Source organism: Aedes albopictus, chromosome 3 (assembly GCF_035046485.1).
Source record: "Aedes albopictus strain Foshan chromosome 3, AalbF5, whole genome shotgun sequence".
NCBI lineage: Eukaryota > Metazoa > Arthropoda > Insecta > Diptera > Culicidae > Aedes > Aedes albopictus.
Genome location: NC_085138.1, coordinates 8001645 through 8023163, shown reverse-complemented (window position 1 = coordinate 8023163; position 21519 = coordinate 8001645). Strand labels below are relative to the sequence as shown.

At 42.3% G+C, this 21519-nt stretch overlaps 1 protein-coding gene across 1 annotated transcript; it reads right to left on the bottom strand.

Moving 5' to 3' along the window:
• Window positions 1-6509: 6509 nt before the first annotated feature.
• Window positions 6510-21455, bottom strand: LOC115253517 (alpha-(1,6)-fucosyltransferase). The gene is made up of 3 exons (XM_029858117.2): window positions 19369-21455; window positions 19152-19305; window positions 6510-7387 (listed from the first exon to the last, which is right to left on the bottom strand). The coding sequence occupies exons 1-3, from the start codon at window positions 20445-20447 to the stop codon at window positions 6899-6901; spliced, it is 1722 nt and encodes a 573-aa protein (XP_029713977.1). The 5' UTR covers window positions 20448-21455; the 3' UTR covers window positions 6510-6898.
• Window positions 21456-21519: the final 64 nt, after the last annotated feature.

Sequence of the window (21519 nt, the reverse complement as noted above, 5' to 3'; positions counted from 1 at the left end):
CAATCTCATACTTGAGGTTGAATAAGGGCGGGATTATGAAGATGTTATTAATTAGTTTAAATTTTCATCTATATGGTTTCGCATTATGCGTTTTACACAGTGTATTTTGTGCATCCTCGCCTTTAGTGCATTCAAATCAATACCGATCTGGCCTTATTGCTGCTGTTGCTGTAATTGTTAAGAGTTCAATCTTGCCTAGTTTGGGTAGTGGCTACGGTTAAGATAGCTCAGATCAATCTTCAGCACAAAAGAACAATAACAACGATCAATCTTTGCCGACTTATGCAAAATGGTACAGCCCAAGTGGTGTTAGTCCAAGAACCTTACTTTCGTAAGAAGAATTTCTATCTCGGAAACCTTGTGAATCCGGTGTTTGCTACTTTCAGTAAACATGAAACGGCAAACTCGCGTGTCATGCCTCGAGCCTGTGTGCTTGTCAACAACGCAATAGTTGCTACACTCATCTCTGAACTAACCACCAGAGATATATGTGCTATCACAATTATTGATGTATCTGTTGAAAACATCAACAGGAAATACGTTTATTGTTCGGTTTATTTACCGCATGATGAACCATCCCCTACGGATGCTTTCAAACAAGTCATCGCATACTGTACTTCAAAAGGCCTTCCGCTAATTGTTGGCAGTGATGCTAATGCTCACCATATCATCTGGGGCAGCTCAAACATTAGATCTTGCATTACTTAACATAGGCAACCGCCCTACCTTCATCGTATCTGCTAGAGAGGAAGTGTTAGCTTTAACGCTTTGCTCTAGCAGAATTGGCTTCTTTAGCGGTGTTGAGATAATTCCATAGTCTGAATCTGCATGCAAAACTGAGCCGAAATCCAAATTTTCATGAATTTTGGTGCCCGGGAACCTATTTAAAAATCAATTTGAAGTTTGTATGGGAGCGATTTGTCGAATCACCCCTCGTCGCATTTTGCATTGGGTGGAGCTGTCAAACAGTTACCCAGCTGTCAAAAGGTGATTTCATAAAATCTCTTTGAAATAGATTTTAGGTACCAAAATAAAGTTCTAAAAATCTGAAAAAAATCATAGTGGCTCAGAAAAAGGTGCTCTTTCGTATAAAATCAAAAAATCGATACATTTTTCTTAATTTAAAAACCCAATTAGTCCTGTGCTAGATGAAGAATCTTTATCTGACCATCGCTATATCTTTTTTGAACATGTGAATGTTACTTCATAAACTTTGCGTTTCAGGAATCCCCAGTCAACCAACTTGGATCTCTTTACCGATTTGATTGCAGACAAATTTCATAGATACTCACCATGACACTCCAAGTGATTTATATGATGCCGTTTATACTACAACGGCCATCATCATGGAAGCTTTTGGAAAAACTTGCCATCTGCGGTCTGTGAAGACCACTAGAGGAACCCCTTGGTGGAACTCTGATTTGGCTAAACTCAGGAAACAACGTAGAAAGAGTTGGAACAAACGACGTTCGGCTGATTCGGAGGCTTTCAGGTCGGCTCGCAAGGCCTATAGGTGTAACCGTTCGTAAACTATTCTTGAGGATTTGGTTAAAGCACGGTGGCTTAAGCGCCACTCTCAAAGAGAGACCACCGGTCGTGTTGAAATTTGCCCGACTTTGCAAGAGACTGTTTCACTCAGGGACGGTTTTGAACGGTTCTTGGTAAACGGCAGAATTTCTTCGAACGCAAATTTAACTCCAACTCTTTCACAGGCTAAAAGATACTTAGGGAAAACCGAAGGGATTCTTACTCATCCGAGTGAAGTAACGGAACTAAAACGTAACGGAAGGTAGTGAGTATGTTTATTCAATTAAGCGATGTGAAACGTAACGGAACTAAACGAAATTTCAAACTTTCTATTATTTATTCTAGGAATTCATTCGTGTTGGACGGAAGGTATTCATACGGAATGGGAAAGAGCAAACATGGCCATGTACAAAAGCTCTCACGTACCTGCGCAGGTTTTTCGGCGATCCGATGATCGGTGACGGGGGACGTAGCTCGAAGATGGCGACGACTTCGACGTTCGGAGATGGCGGTCAATAATGGTGTTCGCCGGCGTGACCGTGCTGCGGTTTGGCGCGCAGCGACGACGAAGGACCCGTGTGCGGTATGGCCGAATTACCGGTGCGGAGGGAGTGGCGGCTGGTTGGAAGCTTCCGATTCGTTCTGCTCGAAAGGGACACGGCGGATGCCGCTTGTACCCGGGAGGATCCTCCTCCGGTCAATAGGAAGGCACTAAAAGCCCAGCACTGCTTCGCGTACTTAGATTCCAGCTATGACCGAGCGGGGAATAGTACGTTTCCTATTTTCCGAATTTGGATCGGATTCGCGGCGTGCTATTGACGACACGCTTCAGCGAATCGCCTCTCGTACTCCGGTCCACGGGGATTGACGGACGGGACCTTACCTTCGGCTTTTGGCGACCGACGGGAGAACTTCGCTACGATACTGGACGAGCGACTTCACTCACGCCTCCGTTTAACTGCCTACTGGAGGCGGGCCTTTGCTGGGTACACGGGTCGCGTTGATCCAAACGGAAATGGCGGTACACTCCACCAGAAGTTCCCCGATTCGGCCATGACGGTTGCCGAACGAAATTCACAAAAACCAGCCGTACGAAAAAAGCGCTGGGCGCTACACGTCCAACAGGAACTAATATTAGCTTTAAGCACTTTTAATTTAATTAGATTTAATTACCTTTTTTCGTAGTTAGTTCCGTAATGCAATAAAAATCAGCAGAAACCGCGAAATATCGGACCTCGGTCCACTAAAGAGAAAGAAATCACAAACACGTTCAACATCACTTTAAAATCTAGAAACTCACTCACTACTTTTACCTATTCGACAATTCGAAATTAACTCACAACGTAATTAACTCAATTAGCTTCAACTCAAATTTGAAATCAACTCAACTTAAGAAACTTCAAAACGATTTAGACTTTACTCGCGCACTTCTGCTTTCCAGCCGTACTCGTAGCGAAATGACCGAGTGAGAATGTCGTTTGCGCCTCGAAACTGTGCCGCTTTTCAAAAGTCCCACTATTGAAATTGCTAACTATTATTCCAAATCGCGCCAACTATTTCGGCATGGCGATTTTCATGCATGGCGACAAAAATGCAGTGCGACTGTAATCCGCCAAAAAGTATGTAAGCGCCATGCGCAACACGCTATAAAAGCGCTAATAACACGAAAGCTTTAACACATACTATGACATTCATGATCATAAGTAACAGGCATGGACCGATTTTACAAACAAATGAAATATTTCAATATCGTTAACATAAATACAAAACAAAAATTTAAATAACTTTTAGTCTTTTTATTTATTTTCCTTCTTGATTATAACTAAAAAACGCCAAACGTTACATAGGAAAGCCCTCTTCTGCACGACCCGGCAGGAAAACCCTTTGTACAAATGTTTCCAGTTTGAGAGACGTCAGTCGGTTGAACAAAGTCCTTGCGAAATCTAAGGATTTCCGAGTGAACGTACTTCGTTTGCCAAATGGCGATTTCACTTCCTCTGATGAGGAAGTTCTGGAATGCTTATTCATCACACACTTCCCTGGATGTGTGGATATTACATCTTCGGATGAACCTGATGTCTTTTCTTTTAGTTATGATTCTCTGGCCTCGGCTCGGAGTATTGTAACTATAGAATCGATTGAGTGGGTCGGTATGTACATCAGCACCCAGTCCAAAACAACTAATTTAGGAGGTAAGACTTGGCATTTTTCGAAATTTTTGTTTTTTATATAAGTGTGGGCCACCCTACTCTGGAGGTCTTATGATACCTGATAAGCAGAGCAGCAAGCTTTTCTCTTAGTTTAGGCGAAGACGTAGTAAACTAAAAAAAAACAAAGCAGAGGCCTCAAATATAATAGAGTCGCTGGTTTTAAACCTCTTTTTTAACGATTTTTATTTATACAGAAAAACAAACAAAGTATATAAGTACAAAGTATATAAGTATATAAGTAAATTTTGTTCAAAAATTCAAAAATAATGAATGCATGAGAAAGACACTACTAAATGGGAGAGTTATGGGATTTCTCGTATTGTATATTTTATTTCACTTATCAATTATCAAACATATTTACACTAGAGTTACAGTTCAAGACTGGAATTTCCAGAACTTTATATTTTGTAGCGTTCAAAATTGTTGTTGTTTTCGTAGATGTCGGAGCCAGTGATGGAATTACTATCATCACGAAGCAACTCACGAGTGTAAAGCCAACACAAGGCTTACTCACGATTCCGAGAGTAAACTGTGTGTGAATTTATTCGCACCCGCCTGCTTCGTGAGTAAGAAGCAAAACAAAAACAGAAACACTCATGAGTTTTTATTCGTGAAGAACTAATGGAGGTGCGGGAAATGCATTTTGTTGTGGTTATAATAGCAAATCCAGTGATTATCCAACATAAACTAATGCTTTATGCTTCATTGTTCCTGAAAAGCAGCACTATCAGTCGTTAAAATGCGCTTTTTATCAAAATGCAAAAAAATCACGAAGCTTCGCGAATCACATGCGAGTGCTTGCCAGCTTCGTTTACTCACGAATAAAGAAATGCGAGTATTCTCGGGCCCCTGTTGTTCACGAGTAAGTTTGTTTTGGTATGTGTCTGCTCAGCTGCAATCTTCACATTTTCCATCTCTGGTCGGAGCTCAACTACAGTGTTGTTGCTGCCAGCACTGCCCGTGATGGCACTGCAACGAATCATTTTTTCGATAGGACAATTCGCTATGCAAAAGAATAGAATGTGTTGGCCAGAATTCAGTGTATTGCAGTAAAATGGCATGAAAAGTAAATTTGAGGATTTGTAGTACAGTAACAGAATTATTTGATAAAAAGTATTTGTATTTACTATTTAAAGCTTATATTTAAAACATTCACGAACACATAAAAGTTGAACTATTCTAATTATCACAGATGAAATCACAGTAAGTTAATGACAGTACCTAAAATTTGCTATTATAACCTTAAAATCTACTATCACAGATAGGGTAAATGTACCAATAGTGGTGCTATTAGTAGCTCCTTGTAGTAAAATAATTGAATAAAATTGATAATACCACAAAATAAAAAGTCTGAAAACGCTAATCGGTAGTTTTTTACTTAAATTTGCTAGGAAAAATGTAAAAACCATTGTTTATTTCAGTTCTTGCTAGTAAATCACTTGCACCAACTATAGGTACACGGTTCCTATTATGGAGGTAAAATTTAACATTGGTTCCTATAGTGGCGCATCCCGTTGAATTCTTATGGGACCCACCACTATAGGAACACTACCACGACTATAGGTGAAAAGGAGCAAAAAAATTAAGGAAAATAGCTGATTAAAATAGGTTTTTCGGCAAATCCTGAATACAAAACCGAATTAATATTATGAATTAGGTATGATGCATCTATTGAAAATGTCATTCGCAAGCTTTTTGGTCGAAATAGTGCTAAATTGCCACTACCACCACTATTGGTACTACCTCTACTAAGGGAGCTTTTACCCTACAGAATGCACAGATGTTACTGGTGAAGTTAAGGATTATTGAAAATTAAGTTATTGAACGAATTATGAAATATGATTATGTATTGAATAATTTATAAATAAATTTCTAGCTTTAAGCTGTTTCGCACCCGCAGTACGGCGTTAGCGATCTGCTCTTAAGAATTCGGAAATGAGCCTCCTGAAATCCCCCACCATTCGCCGTAACAAGTGTTTTGATAATCAATCCAGTATCATCTTGATGTAAAGTTAGCAATATATATAATGCCAACAGGAGATTTTGCAAAAATCATTGCTGATATTTTGATACGGGAAATCTTAATTCTTTCACCAACGATTATGGTCTTGGGAATCATGCCATGTGATATTCGCTGCGACAACTACTTTCATCATTAAGCTAGAGGAGAGGATATAAGAAGGCCGGCTCCAGAGACACGTTATCCTTCTCCATTTGGGAAATTTCTGCCATGAAATCAGAGAAAGGGCTGTCCATTTATAGAGCAAGGGAATTTTCACGATTTTTCCAATACCCCCTCATCCTCTTGTAAGACTATTTGTATGAGAATCCAAATATTTCTGTATTGCACGTAAGATTGTTCAAATGCCTGCTCTTCCCATTGACTTTTATATAATTAATAAGTGTGCAAGTGCTCATGACAACTAAGCTGATAAGCAAGGTTTTCCCAATTGGGACGTTACGCTAATGAAGAAGTTGATTTGCGCAATAACAGCAATAATATAATTGTTGACTGTCAAGCAGTTACTCCACAAACACTGGAATTCCCTATTCAGCATTTTCAGCAGGGAATCAGGTAGAGAACGGTCAAGAACGCGCTTGCTGTACGCGGTTGAAGATGGATTAAGACCCCTAAAGGAACATCATCCAAGCCCGACGAAGGTATGGTGCTCTTCTATTACGTTTGGTGCTGTAGTAACATTACGCTGTAGTAGCCAAAGGCGCTGCAGAAGGATGTGATATTCCAATCTACCAACTGAAAACGTTTTCGTCTAAGTTTATATTACATAATTGCTTTACTGCTCGTTTTCGTCAGTGTTTCTTCTGTTAGTTTGTATAAATTAATGCTTCTTACTTGGTTGTTGGTAGGTCGTTTCCAGTTTCGAGTGTTTCTCTCTTTGTTTTTGCACATTATGATTTGACATCGGTACTTCTCTATCATTCTGACTTAATACAAATAAATTAGTAACTCTAGAAGGATTTTGTTCTGGCATGTTTCACGTGTTCGGTAGATTTTGTCTATAGAAGGTAATAATTTCTCCTCGACGGGGTCTCAGCTTACTTCAAAATATGTAATTATTTTACACCACATTCTCCTCCTACCGCGCTAACACACGATCTATCACATAGAGAAAAATCAATTCACGTTTCCGTTTTGTCGCTTACTTTACGTTGGGATACGTGGGCAGTTCCACGACTTCGATTTTATCGTTAACCTTAAACGATGGGAACAGTCCCACCTGACCGGTACGGACGTTCTTGCCCTTGGAGAACCCATTCCAGTGGTTACCGGCCACTCCGATCAGGTCCCCCTTGCGCATGTGTATTTCGTCGTGATTTTTCGGATTGTGCGGCAGTACCACCTCACGATTGTGGGCATTCTGGCCACCATAGTAGTAAATGTCGTCCAGCGATTTGAAACGGTTGGAGGCGTCCGGATACATGGTTTGCATGATCTCGTACGCCACCCGACATACCTGAGAGCTGAAGGTACATACCAGATAGTCACTCAGCGAAAGCAGGTGGATGTCCAGGATGATTCCGTTCAGTGAGGAATCGGTGTAGCGAGTGGATACGGCAGCAACCTTGGCCACGTCCGGATCACCGATGACCTCGTACTGGGGGTACTTGGATTTGGCTTCGTCAATTACCTGAGGGAAGAGGAAGTTCCGTTCAAGAATGATTACATGCATTGCAGGTGCAGCGATCTTTTTAGCACCCATTGATTATATTGATTACAGATTATTTACGATCGGGTTTCTCTCATGGTATTCTCTGCTTAAAACAGCTATTGCAAACCCTGGAAAATTTCTGAAAGAATCTCAATAACAACGCAATTGAATAAAAAAAAACAAAATGGCAATCAACCGTGAGATATACATGGCGTCAGAAAAATTGAGATAGTTCGACCCTGAAGAAGATTCCAACCTGTTGATAGAAACGTTGGCGATGAAGTAAGAAATTCAACTGCATTAACTGAAAGACGAAATCTATTCTGTTTTGCCTCAACTTCACACTAGGGTGGGCCTCGACATACGGAGTACTACGATCCTAATAAAAATGTATGATACACTGCTGATAGAGTGAATGATTGCACATTCACTGTATGATCAAGATGATAGCCCGAAAGGGTTGTTAAGCACGTTGTCATATTTTTCTATTAGGGGATTTCTTCTGGCCACGCCTGGTCGCGGCTCTTGCCTTGAAGAGTCTCTATATCACAACCCGATGTGGATTACCCATAGGTGCGGCTACAGGAAACTAGTCGGTTCTTTCATTCCTACGGCGTTCTTATGCGAGTGATGTCATGTTTGGAATTTGTAAACATGACGTCACTCTCATAAGAACGCCGTAGGAATGAAAGAGCCGAAAAGTTTCCAATCGCCGCACCTTATGGATATAATCCACATCGATATAGACCCTCCTACACGTCTACGGCTGTCGGTATTGGATGGAACGGTCTTCAGCCAACAACGCTGTCGGAACCCACCCGGTTAATGGAGTATGACGATGTAGGTCATACCAGTTGATTGGTTGAATGCAAAAACAGCGGTGTCCAAGCAAAACGGCTGCAGGATGAAAATGAATATTGGGCAATGTCGGGTGGTTGGACTCCGTTTGCTGAAGACCTTTTTCCGCATGCTCACACCATTTTTATAATTTTTGAACTCGGCAAATCTTCTCAACCCATTAACCCTTACGTAATTAATGGACACCAGCTGACCATCTTTATCTGGATCGACTCTGTTGGATTGTAACATTACTCTAGATCAGTTAAAAAGAGAAAATTTAGAACAGACCTGCCCAAAAATTCAAAGAAGTGATAACCTTTATCTATAAAAATAAATTTATGTCTGTCTGACTCGGAAACTACTGAACCGATTGGCGCTTCTATAGAAAAAAATACACGGACACGGTCTTCAGCCAGAGACTGTACAGACTGAACGGAAATTAGAGCATTAAGTACAAACGTCTTGAAATCCCGCTTCAAAAGTGCATCAGAACTTCAGATGCACACCATTTCATTATTCTGTTCTTGCTCACTTGTAATTAGCTTAAAATAAGAAGATAAGGGGCGCTGGTTTTGTTTACGAAGAGATTTATGCGCTCAAAATCGTGAGCAGGTTCTAAAGTCGGCCATTGTGGCGGCCATTTTAGGATTCTTAGAAGTCTGTACTTGATTGTTGATGATCATCTTAAAAATTTGGAATCTCAAGGATCCGAGGTACCTAATTGGCTTCGCTGATGATATAGTCATACAAGTTCGTGGTAAATATGATTTAGAATCATCACCTGCAGAATACATAGTGCTTTAAATTTAGTCTCTTTATGGTGTAATAGGGAAGGGCTAAATATAAACCCTTCTAAAACCATTTACACGAAAGAGAGACTTCTAGATTGGAACTTTAAGATTGGAAGGAACTGTTTTGGAACTTTCAGATGCGGTCCAATACCTAGGCGTATTACTTGACAGCAAACTTAACTGGAATAATCATTTGGAGCATGCAATTGAAAAAGCGATTAATGCTATGGATCAGTAAAAGATCTTTTGGTAGGCAATGGGGACTAAAGCCAAAAATGATCCGATGGATTTATTTGGCAATTGTGAGACTCAAAAAGGGAAAAAGGTGCACAAAAGAAGCTAGGAAGCTACAGAGACTAACAACTTTTTCAATTATTTGTGCAATGAGCACTACCCCGCGAATGCGCTGGATGCTTTGCCTCGCTTGCTTCCATCAATTTGTGCAATTATAAGCTGAAAAGAGTGCTCTAAGGCAGCGTTTCTCAAACTATGGGGCTGATTTTTGGTGGGTCGGGAAGTCTTTATTAATTTAAGTCGAATGTTATTGCTAGCCATTTTCTAATTTCCAGAAAAGTTATTTCTGGAATTTCTGTTTCTCCTAAATTCTATTTAAAAAAATGTATTATAAGTCTTGTCTGGAGTGTATTGAATATTGAAACTACTGTCTGCGTTCTGAAATCGATTCTAAAACTATGAAAACTCATCGAAAGTTTTAAGATTAGGGTAAAATTCGAAAAGATTCTGTTTTTTCTTTTCGAATACCAAAAATCAGAAAACAGTAACCAAACTTCGACAAGAAACCTTACCTTTACTGAACTTAAGTAAAGCTTTACATCTGTGAAATTCAGATGAATGTCGATAATCTGAACTTTAACGGAACAATTGAAAAGTGATTTCAATTAAAATGGAAATAAAATTAAAATAAGTTTGTATGAAGGATATCATTAAAAATTTCAAGAGGACTCATCTGACCATCAAGCAGTACTATAATTCTAAAAACTACTTGATGTTCACCCACTCGCTGTGAATATTTATAGCATTTTCAACCGATATTTAATTTTAAAGCAGATTTCAAAGCTCTGCAGAAGCATAGAATGACCACTACATCTGTGGGTTTATTAGAAACTGTGGGTATATTAGAAACTTGGAGTCAAATTTCAAATTGTAAAGACTAAGAGTTAACTGATGCTGCAAACTTTGGCACCTAAAATTTTCTTTTACTTTTCCAAAATACTAAAAGAGCACTGTTTAGGTAGGTAGGATCATAAAGTAGTGGAATTAGATGTAATTGATACGTAAATTATCCAAAGAATCCAAAGTGAATAAGATTCAAGCAAGTCTTGTTATATGCTTGCGTAGAAATTACAGGTATTCAAATATTTGTATTATGTCAGGCAGTCAAGCAGCTCTGAATGCTATAAATTCGGCGACATGTATATCTAAACATGTTTGGGAATGTGTCCAATCGCTTCAAAAACTGTCTTGTCGTAATCAAGTCAATCTATACTGGGTTCGTTGTCACTGCGGAATTGAAGGTAACGAAAGACCATATATGTTAGCTAGGCTCGGATCGTCACACCAATTTATAGGACCAGAACCCTTTTGTGGGCCTTCTACTGCATCTCTTAAAGTGAAGCTGAAGGTATGGGAATTATTAAAAGTGAATGCCAATTGGAAAAACACTTCAAGAGCGAGACAGGCGAAACGTTTCATTAATCCGAACGTTAAAATGACTCGCAAAATATTGGAACTCTCCAAGAAAGATATTAGTATGTTATGTATAGGTACTGGTCTTATGACAGGTCATTGTCCGAGCCGATATCATTTGATGCTAATCGGAAAACTTCCAAATGATCTGTGTCGTTTTTGTAACACTGAAAAGGAAGACTCGGACAATAACCCGAGTTTATTATATGTTTCTATCAGAAATTCTACATGGATCTCAACATGACTTATTTTCCAACCAGCTGGTCAACGGCTATTGATTTTACTCTTCCGCGGACCGTGGAGCATACAAAAATGCACTTTTACAGTCATTTTTCACTGCTTTCACCGGACCTTCACATATGAATTACTGATGCAATTCTGCTGGAGGAATTTTTAGAAGAATCTATGAGGATATTTCTGAAGAAATCATAGAAGGAATTGCTGAAGGGATACATGGAGTGACGCTTGTAAGATTTTTTGAAAGAATTCTTGAAGCAGTTCCTAAAGGATTTCCCTGATGGAGTTCCTGAAGTAATCCGTGGAGAAGTTGCTGAACCCAATCACAGGAGCTATTTTAAGATCATCTTTGGAGGAATTCGTGGAAGAATAGGAAATTCCCGAAGGAGTTTTGTCTTGGAGGATTTCGTGAAGAAATCATTGGATTTTTTAGATTCCATTAGGATATTCCTCCAGTTACATTGGAAGGATTACTGAGAGAATCATTGAAGGAACTCCTGAAAGAATCCTTCAAAAATGGAATTCAAGAATAAATCTTTGGAGAAATGTTTGCATATTTAGATAAATTACTGATAATATCCTTAGTGGAATTCCTCAAAAAACTTTCTGAGAAATATCTAAAGAAATCTTTGGAGGAGTTCCTGGCGGAACCCTCAGGGAAATTTTTGGATAAATAAATAATTCAAAGAATCCATGAAGAATTAACTAATTAACTCCTTGAATAAATTGCTTGGAGAGATTTCTGAAGATATTCCTAAAGAATTTCTTGGAAAATTCTCCGCTGAAGAATATTTTGAAAAAATACTCTGCGATAATGGGGAGGGGGGAGGGAGGATTTACGTTGAATTCCTTGGAGAAATCTTTTGACGTATTCTTGAACGAATCCTTTGAATACTTGAAATAATATTTGAACAAATCTTTGGAGGAATTCTTCGTAGAAATTCTGTGAATTCATTTCATTTATTTAGTTCACATCAAATTCATGATAATACTGAATCAACAATTTGCCGCCATAATACTCGATTTGCAGCTGCAGCTCTCCATCCTCGGTCACGCCCAACACTCGCCAGATCACGCTCCACCTGGTCCGCCCATCGTGCTCTCTGCGCTCCACGCCTTCTTGTACCAACCGGATGGTTAGCAAACACCAACTTTGCAGGGTTGTTGTCCGGCATTCTTGCAACATGCCCTGCCCACCGTATCCTTCCAGCTTTGGCCACTTTCTGGATACTGTGTTCGCCGTAAAGTGCAGCGGACTCGTGGTTCATTCTTCTCCGCCACACACCGTTCTCCTGCACACCGCCGAAGATCGTCCTTAGCACCCGTCGCTCGAAAACTCCGAGTGCTTGCAGGTCCTCCTCGAGCATCGTCCATGTCTCGTGTCCGTAGAGAACCACCGGTCTTATTAACGTCTTGTACATGGTACATTTGGTGCGGGGGTGAATCTTTTTTGACCGCAGTTTCTTCTGGAGCCCATAGTAGGCACGACTTGCACTGATGATGCGCCTTCGTATTTCACGGCTCACGTTATTGTCAGCCGTTAGCAAGGAACCGAGGTAGACGAATTCTTCTACCACCTCGAAAGTATCCCCGTCTATCGTAACATTGCTGCCAAGGCTTGTCCTGTCTCGCTCAGTCCCACCTACCAGCATGTACTTTGTCTTAGCCGCATTCACCACCAGTCCGACCTTTGCTGCTTCACGTTTCAGGCGGGTGTACTGTTCTGCCACCGTTCCAGATGTTCTGGCAATAATATCCATGTCATCCGCAAAACAGACAAATTGGCTGGATTTCGTGAAGATCGTACCCCGGCTGTTGAGCCCGGCTCGTCGCATAACACCTTCCAGGGCGATGTTGAATAGTAGGCAGGAAAGTCCATCACCTTGTCGTAGTCCCCGTCGAGATTCAAATGAACTGGATAGCTCACCCGAAATCCTTACGCTGTTCTGCACACCGTCCATCGTTGCTCTTATCAGTCTAGTCAGCTTCCCGGGAAAGCTGTTCTCGTCCATAATTTTCCATAGCTCTGTGCGGTCGATACTGTCGTATGCCGCTTTGAAGTCGATGAACAGGTGGTGCGTTGGGACCTGGTATTCACGGCATTTCTGGGGGATTTGCCGTACGGTGAAGATCTGGTCCGTTGTCGACCGGCCGTCGATGAAACCGGCTTGGTAACTTCCCACGAACTCATTTACTTTAGGTGAAAGACGACGGAAGATGATCTGGGATAGCACTTTGTAGGCGGCATTCAAAACGGTGATCGCTCGAAAGTTCTCACACATTAACTTGTCGCCTTTCTTGTGGATGGGACAGATTATCCCTTCCTTCCACTCCTCCGGTAGCTGTTCGGTTTCCCAGATCTTGACTACTAACTGGTGCAGACAGGTGGCCAACTTTTCCGGGCCCATCTTGATGAGTTCTGCTGCGATACCGTCCTTACCAGCCGCTTTGTTGTTTTTGAGCTGGTGGATGGCATCCTTAACTTCCCTCAGCGTGGGAGTTGGTTCGTTCCCGTCCTCTGCTGCACCAACATAGTCATTTCCTCCGCTGCCTTGGTCCTCCGTGCCTACATTCTCTTCGCCATTCAGGTGCTCGTCGAAGTGCTGCTTCCACCTTTCGATCACCTCACGTTTGTCCGTCAGGAGGCTCCCTTCCTTATCCCTGCATATTTCGGCTTGCGGCACGTAGCCTTTGCGGGATGCGTTGAGCTTCTGGTAGAACTTGCGTGTTTCCTGTGAACGGCACAGCAGTTCCATTTCCTCGCACTCCGCTTCTTCCAGGCGGTGCTTTTTCTCCCGGAAGAGACGGGTCTGCTGCTTCCGTTTCTGTCTGTATCGCTCCACATTCTGTCGGGTTCCATGTTGCAGCATTACCGCCCGCGCTGCATCCTTCTCCTCCAGAACCGCTCTGCACTCCTCGTCGAACCAATCGTTTCGTCGACTCCGTTCTACGTACCCGATAGTGCTCTCGGCTGTGTTGTTGATGGCTGCTTTCACTGTACTCCAGCAGTCCTCTAGAGGGGCCACATCGAGCACACCCTCGTCCGGCAACGCTGCCTCGAGATTCTGCGCGTATGCGGTGGCGACATCCGGTTGCTTCAGTCGCTCTAGATCGTACCGGGGCGGCCGCCGGTAATGTACGTTGTTAATAACGGAGAGTTTTGGGCGCAGTTTAACCATCACCAGGTAGTGATCGGAGTCGATATTAGCGGCACGATAGGTCCTGACGTCGATAATGTCGGAGAAGTGCCGTCCGTCAATCAGAACGTGGTCGATTTGCGATTCCGTTTGTTGTGGTGATCTCCAGGTGTAACGATACGGGAGACTGTGCTGGAAGAAGGTGCTACGAATGGTTATGTTCTTGGAGGCGGCGAAATCGATGAGGCGTAGGCCATTTTTGTTCGTCTGCTGGTGGGCGCTGAACTTTCCAATCGTCGGTCTGAATTCCTCCTCCTGGCCTACCTGAGCGTTTAGATCCCCTATGATGATCTTGACGTCGTGGTTTGGGCAGCGGTCGTACTCGCGTTCGAGCTGCGCGTAAAATGCGTCTTTGTCATCATCAGTGCTTCCGGAGTGAGGGCTGTGCACGTTTATTGTCCTAATGTTGAAGAATCGGCCCTTGATCCTCAACCTGCACATTCTTTCGTCGATCGGCCACCAACCGATCACGCGCCTCTGCATATCACCCATCACGATGAAAGCTGTTCCCAGCTCGCTTGTGTTGCCGCAGCTCTGGTAGATGGTATGATTACCTCTAAACGTTCGCACCATAGATCCTGTCCTCTGTCCAACACACCTCCTGCAGCGCTACGATTCCGAACCCGCGGTCCTTCAGTATATCGGCGAGTATGCGGGTGCTCCCGATGAAGTTGAGAGATCTGCAGTTCCACGTACCGAGCTTCCAATCGCAAGTCCCTTTTCGTCGCTGTGGTCGTCGCCATTGGTATCGGTTCGCATTCTTCTCTTGTTGATTTTCCAGTGCTAGTCTTTTTTACGGCTGGCTCGCAGGGCCTGACACCAACCCACTAACCCAGGGAGCTGGGCTTACCTTCCCGGAAGCTACGGGTTCTGCATTGGCATTTCCTCCAACTACAGTGCTAAATAGCTAGGCTCAAGCGCCAGTCTTCGCCGGGGGTGGTGTTTTTAATGGACGCCCAGGAGATAATATTTTACCTGAGCTTCCACCCCCGAAAAGCGGTGCCACCACTGCTGAATCACGACTTTTTCAGTATAATTCAGCAATCATAGATCTATTCCTGACCCTACTCAGCCTGTCAATATATGCGCCTCACACATGCAACCCATACGACACCCTAACAGTATGGTCACTTGGTTTTTGACATGATGGTCAGGGATCACAGCCATCAAAACGTTCCACACTTTATCAGGGCTTACGACCTGTGAACATGATGATTTCTCAATAGTTTCAAGCTCTTTGGGACCTTCCGCTATGGGAGACCATCATGGCTAGCGGAGTTGGGATTTGTCGAAAAACCTATTTAAAACAATTATTTTCCTTAAATTTTTTTCGCTCCTTTGCACCTATAGTGGTGGTAGTGTTCCTATAGGAACCATAATAGGAACCGTGCACCTATACATAGTTGGTGCAAGCGATTTGTTAGAAAAATCTAACATAAACGATGGTTTTTACATTTTTCCTAGCAACTTTAAGGGGTTATATACAGAGGATGGATAAAATGTTTGGGATAGGCAACTTTTTTTTCTCTCATAAAAAAGTTCAACATGCTATAACTTTTCATAGAGTTCATCAAAAAATCTCTAATTTTGACTGTTTGTTAACCTATTATATGTGCATCATTGGTACAAATTTGAGCTTGATTGATTAATCTTTCACAAAGTTAGAACCGTTCGGGTAAAACACTATTTTTTAGACAACTCATTTTTGAGCTGTCATATCTCGGAAACCAGTGAACCGAATTGAATGAAATTTTGAACGTACACTAACAATATATAAATGCTTCCCAAACTATTAAAACATAGATACTTTTTGAACGTTGAAAAAAGTTATCATGCATAGACACTTTTTGGATTTTTGTCGAAAAAATGTAATTTTTTTACGTCAACGTCAATAAATTTTAGTGTTGATGTTCAAAGATTTTCCACTTCTGTTCTCAAGTTATCTTTAATCAGATATATTAGAGCCAATTTAACTTAAAGGAAGAACACATTTAGTAATTTTTGTGTGGTATTGTAAATTTGACTTATTTTTCTCTATATGGGTAAAAATTTCAACCAGGTATAGCTTATTTCGCCGTGAAAAAATATTACATTTTATAACGCTGTTGATAAACGTTAAAAAAATCATTCAAATCGTTTCACTGGTTTCCAAGATATGACAGCTCAAAAATGAGTTGTCAAAAAATAGTGTTTTACCCGAACGGTTCTAACTTCGTGAAAAACTATTCAATCCAGCCCAAATTTGTATCAATGATGCACATATAACAGGTTGATAAACAGTCAAAATTTGAGATTTTTTGATGCACTCTTTGAAAAGTTACAGCGTGTTGAGTTTTTTTGGGGGAGAAAAAAAGTTGCCTATCCCAAACATTTTGGCCACCTCCAGTATGTTAAGGTCGAGCAAAAAAGCGAATTTTTTATTCATTTATCTCAAAGTATGGGTTCTTAAGAATGCTGTGTCAAATTTTAATACGCTAAATCTAGTGAACGAAAATAGTTTATAATAGTCCTTGGATTTGTGCTTCGTGAGTAAAAGAGTGCATTTGTACTCCGGTCGCTGTGTATTATGACATCCGAAGAGCTGACTATGACTAGTAATTCTACATATAGAGATATGCGGAGGCGGCCATTGTAACCCGAGCAGGAACGAATACTTTTCATTTTTCATTTTGCAGCATTTGTTGGGGCAATGAGAGCGCAAGTCAGTCCAAAGCCGATGATAAGGAGGGGTTATGGCTGATTAGTCTTGGCTGACCACATAAACGCCATGGGATAGGAAAAGGGTATTTTGGTGTGGGATTAGGATGTTGGTACAGACTTGACGATATTAATGCTATTCAGATGCAAAATAATTTTAAGGCTCAATAGTGAATCGCATACCTTCCAAAACCAAAAAAAAAACAATAATCGACAAAATGCCAAGCAAGTCACAGAAATCAAGAGCTCCCGATTGTTCATTTTGTCAATTATAACAAACGGACACTCCTACCCTCTCCGACTCGCCAGTCACCTTGGAAAAAATGTCCATTCAGTTCCGGAAAATATATTATTCCCAATTAAGCCTTCAATCGAATTGTCCGCGTGGTCTTGTAGTACCCCTAGCTAAGGACTGTTCATTAAAGAAAGTGGTCATCTGTTTATCAATAGTTTAGAGTTAAAACTAAACAAAAAATTGTGAATTTGAAAGCATTGTTCATTTCGGCAACACACTCAAAGAAAACGTAAAAAGTAAGAAATTTCGAGCGATAGGTCGTATTAGCTTTGCGACTAGCAGATTAATTCTGCACCAATGGTGTTCCAAAAAGTTGTCGTTTCGAGAATTGGCTTACTAATACACTTCCGGGACCGCAATTTTTTAACGCTAAGCAGGGGACAGATATGCTGGATGATGTAGGGTTCATCAGAACTGAAAAATTTGGGAAAAAGTTTTTGGTGTGGCAAGCCAATTGTTCATGTGGCTTGAAAAGTTCTTCGTATTTCACAACGGGAACAATCAACGGTGAAAACAACAGAAAGGAATGCATCAAAAACGGCTTCTACCCATCTACCGAAAACATACGGATCCTCTTTTGTTTTAGGCGGATCTGGCATTCGCTTATTACGCTTCTTCTACACTAGAGATGCTCAAGACGGAAAAAGTCGATTTTGTCGAAAAATGGCAAAATCCACAAAACTTCTCTGACCAGCGTCCTGTGTGACAATATCACATTGGCTGAATACAGTACAAATGCAAAAAATCTCCTTTCCCCTCTATCCACAACCCGGGGACGCGCCCTGTTGGATTTCGAAAGCCTCGGAGAATATTACAAACCTGCAATGGCATTCCCATACACTAACCCACATTACCCCACCTCAGTTTGTAATATTTTCACCAACTTGGAATTATATTTTCCCGAGACATAAATTACTTCGACAAATGTTCTATATACTAGCCAGCAGCATGATCAGTGTAACAATATCAGATGACTTGACGATGTGGGTTTTACAGAACTGTTTGCCATTTCTTTTACATTCAGCTATTCCAATCATTACTGCACAGCACATCGGCCACATGCCCAAAATCAAAGCTACCTGGAAGATATAGGTAATCCAAGCCAAGCAATTTTGTAAGACATTCCCATTGGCGAATCTAGCTTTTTCTTTTTTGTTGCTCGCTCTCCTAAATAAACACGAGAAAGAGAAGGATGGAAAGGGGTGCCGCGGCACCCCTTTGCATCCCGCTCTTTCTCGTGTTTATCAAGGATAAGTGAGAAAAAGAAAAGGCTAGCTTCGCCAATGGACATTCCTCTAAGAGTTCCTGCTGGGTTTCCTCCAATATCCAATATAAAAAAAAACTTTGAAAACACTTCAAAAGGCAGCATCTTCGAAGAACTTCCAAAAGACTTTTTGCAGGAACTTTTAGAGGAAGCTCAGAAGGAATACCCGTATGAATCTTTAAAAGAAATCATGTAGCAATTTAGGAAGAAATTACAAGAGAAACCATAGAAGGATGCTGTAGAATCCAGGAAAGAATTTCTGGAAGAATCTCAGATGAACCCTCTTCATGAACCTCAAATGAAATCTACGGCAGAATACCAGACAGAACTTCTGAAGGTATCCTGAATTACCCCTTGGAAAAACGATGAGTTATTCCGGAATCACAGGAATTCCTGGGAGAATTCCGGAATCACAATCATAACTGTATCTGTGAGAACGAATTATTATTCTAGTCAGAAACGCGCCGGAACCGACTGATGACTTTTGAAACATTACAATCCCATCAGCGCTGTTACACTATCATCGCGAGTTGACTGCCATACCTTCACATGGCGACCGTGACACACGTCGATAATTGTGGAATGGCACACAGAAGACTAAGTTATAGACTCTGCCCCAATAGGAACGTTACGACGCGAAGAAAGTAAAGAAGGTGCTAGGCCATATCTGCTCTTACGAATGCCAGCAAAAAAAAAAACTAACTATTGAACTTACCTTAGGATCGTCACTAGCGATAAAAACTCTGCGTTTGTCGATGGCTTCCACCATCTCCACCTGGTCGTAGTAATCGTCGACCGCTTGCATGTACTCCTCAATCCCGTGGAAGGCCGCCTCCGTTCCGACCTTGTCCGTGCGTCTGACGTGAATTCTAAAACAGTTGACCAAGTGTGATGAATTTGGACTAAAGTGAGAAAATTACTGTTGAAATTACCCGACAATCGGCTTCTTGAAGCCGAGCTTTTCGATGCCATTCTCGAGCATCTGCCGCGTCTCGCCGGTCGGTTTGAGCAGGTACTTCAGGAACTGTCCGATCCACCAAACGATGGGATCACCGTGCAGTTTGGTTAGCCGTGGTGCCAAGTCGGCCGGGATGGCCAGCGGGAGGTACGGCGGTCTGGGATTGAGCGAATCGATGATTGGCACAGTGAGGACTTGCGTTTCCGGTGTGCCCGGCCAGCTGGCGTGCGTTGCCCCGTTCGAGCTGAGACAGGTGTCGGAGATGGGCTGGAAGACTTCCTCCCAGCCGGCCTTGTGGTAGCGCCAGCCCTTGGAATTCAGGATGAGGGTGCGTTCGGTGGCGTAGGCCATGATGAAACAGTAGACCACGTGATGCAGCTGGCATCCGTAGCCGCAACCTTTGTTCAGCCGGCAGATTAGCTTGCGGGCCGAGTTGCAGTCTTCGGGATTCTGCAGGTAGGTGAGGCGCTTCTGAACCAAATCGCTGAGATCTTTGGATTCTTTGTAGCGCCAGAACTCGTAGCCATCGCTGGCCCGCATCTGGGCCATGTCGTTCAGGAGCGATCGTTTGTGTTCTGCAGCCAAGGCTAGGAAGTTTTCCGCCTGTGGGTAGATTTCTGGGGTTTTTTGGCGGGCCGTTTTGGCAAGGCTTGCCGTTTCGGAATGTAGCAGGTTCCAGAGTTCTTGGGCGTTGCTGTAGACTCGCCGCCGGAGTTGTTCGTACTCGAGCGAGGGGACACCTTTGAAGCGGCCAGCGCCGGCGCCCTGGATTTGGAGCTTGTTGCCCAGCTCGTCGACGAACTTCTGTTTCCTATTGTAGGACTGATCGCTGAGGTATTCGTCTATTAGGCCTCGCAGCTCCTGGTCGACCTGTTTGGACTTTTCCAGGTACGTTAGAGCCTGGTTTAGGCGTCGGATTGCATCGTCGCTGTCACTGGCGTTTCCAGTGTTGAGTTTTGAGTAGAATACAAGGACTAGGATCACCCAGACCGAAATGAAGGCTATCAGGACCCGGACCCAGGTGTTGAGTCCCATCAGCTGCCGAAGTATCATTATTTTGTTTTTTTTGGAAATGCGCTTTGTAATCTTACTGTTACTTGTTTTGTAATGTGTACTTCCTCTGTATAATCCTTCCAACAGCCCTTTAACAGGAGCAAGCACGAGCTTAGATCCTAATGGGATTTAGTTTCCATAGCATTGCCTGTTTTTACACTGCTGTTTCCACAAAAAAAGAAGGTGACGTGTTCTCTATCGCCGCGTGGGTTTTACTGTGCAAACAGAGATTAGCCAGGGGCTGATGTTTCTCTTCCGATTATTCCGACTGAAAGCGAAGCCAAAACAATGAATTTCCAGTCGTCAACCAACTCGAACGATTCACCACCACTCCATTCAACACCATAATCAATGCAAAATTGCTGCTCTTTTGGCGCATTCCCGCCGACCACCTCTCGCGCCTCAGAACAAAATTGGCCACGGAAAGATTAGTTCCACTTGTGCTCCATCATTCATCACGGTATCATCCTATCATCATCGCCCTCCGCCACTATAGAGATAAAGCGGACAGTAGTAATGCTGGGGAAGTGCAGCAGGCCGTAAACATCCAAGTCACACCGCACAACGCGAATTCAATTCTGTTCTCACTCGCACTCTGCGGTCTATTGTTATTTAAATTTTCTGTGAATGGATCGCCAGCTACCTTCAAACAACACTCATTTTCTCCCCGCACTTCGGATGCTTCGGATAGAATAGCTTCACAGCAACACTTTTTTCCACAAACACTTTCAATCCTAATCACTGACCGTAGTGACAGCTAGGTGCTGCTCTCTTCTACCACCAGCAATGAAATTCAATGATCGATTCCAGCCGCGGTGATGTTCAATGAAAACACTCATTCAACAAAAAAGTGAACATATGAAACTGGATTTTAACACTGTATGGACGCGACATTCGTTGATAGCAGCGTTTCCTTTCCTCGGGATTCCCAAGGTATTTTTGTTGAAAAACTCACTTATCGCAGTTATCTCTGCTGTCGCAACGCAACTCGAAGCAACAAACGGGACTGTCCTGTCACTAGCTGATGAGCGAGCAAGGAGAATACATTTTACTAAGGTGGCGCAGATACAAG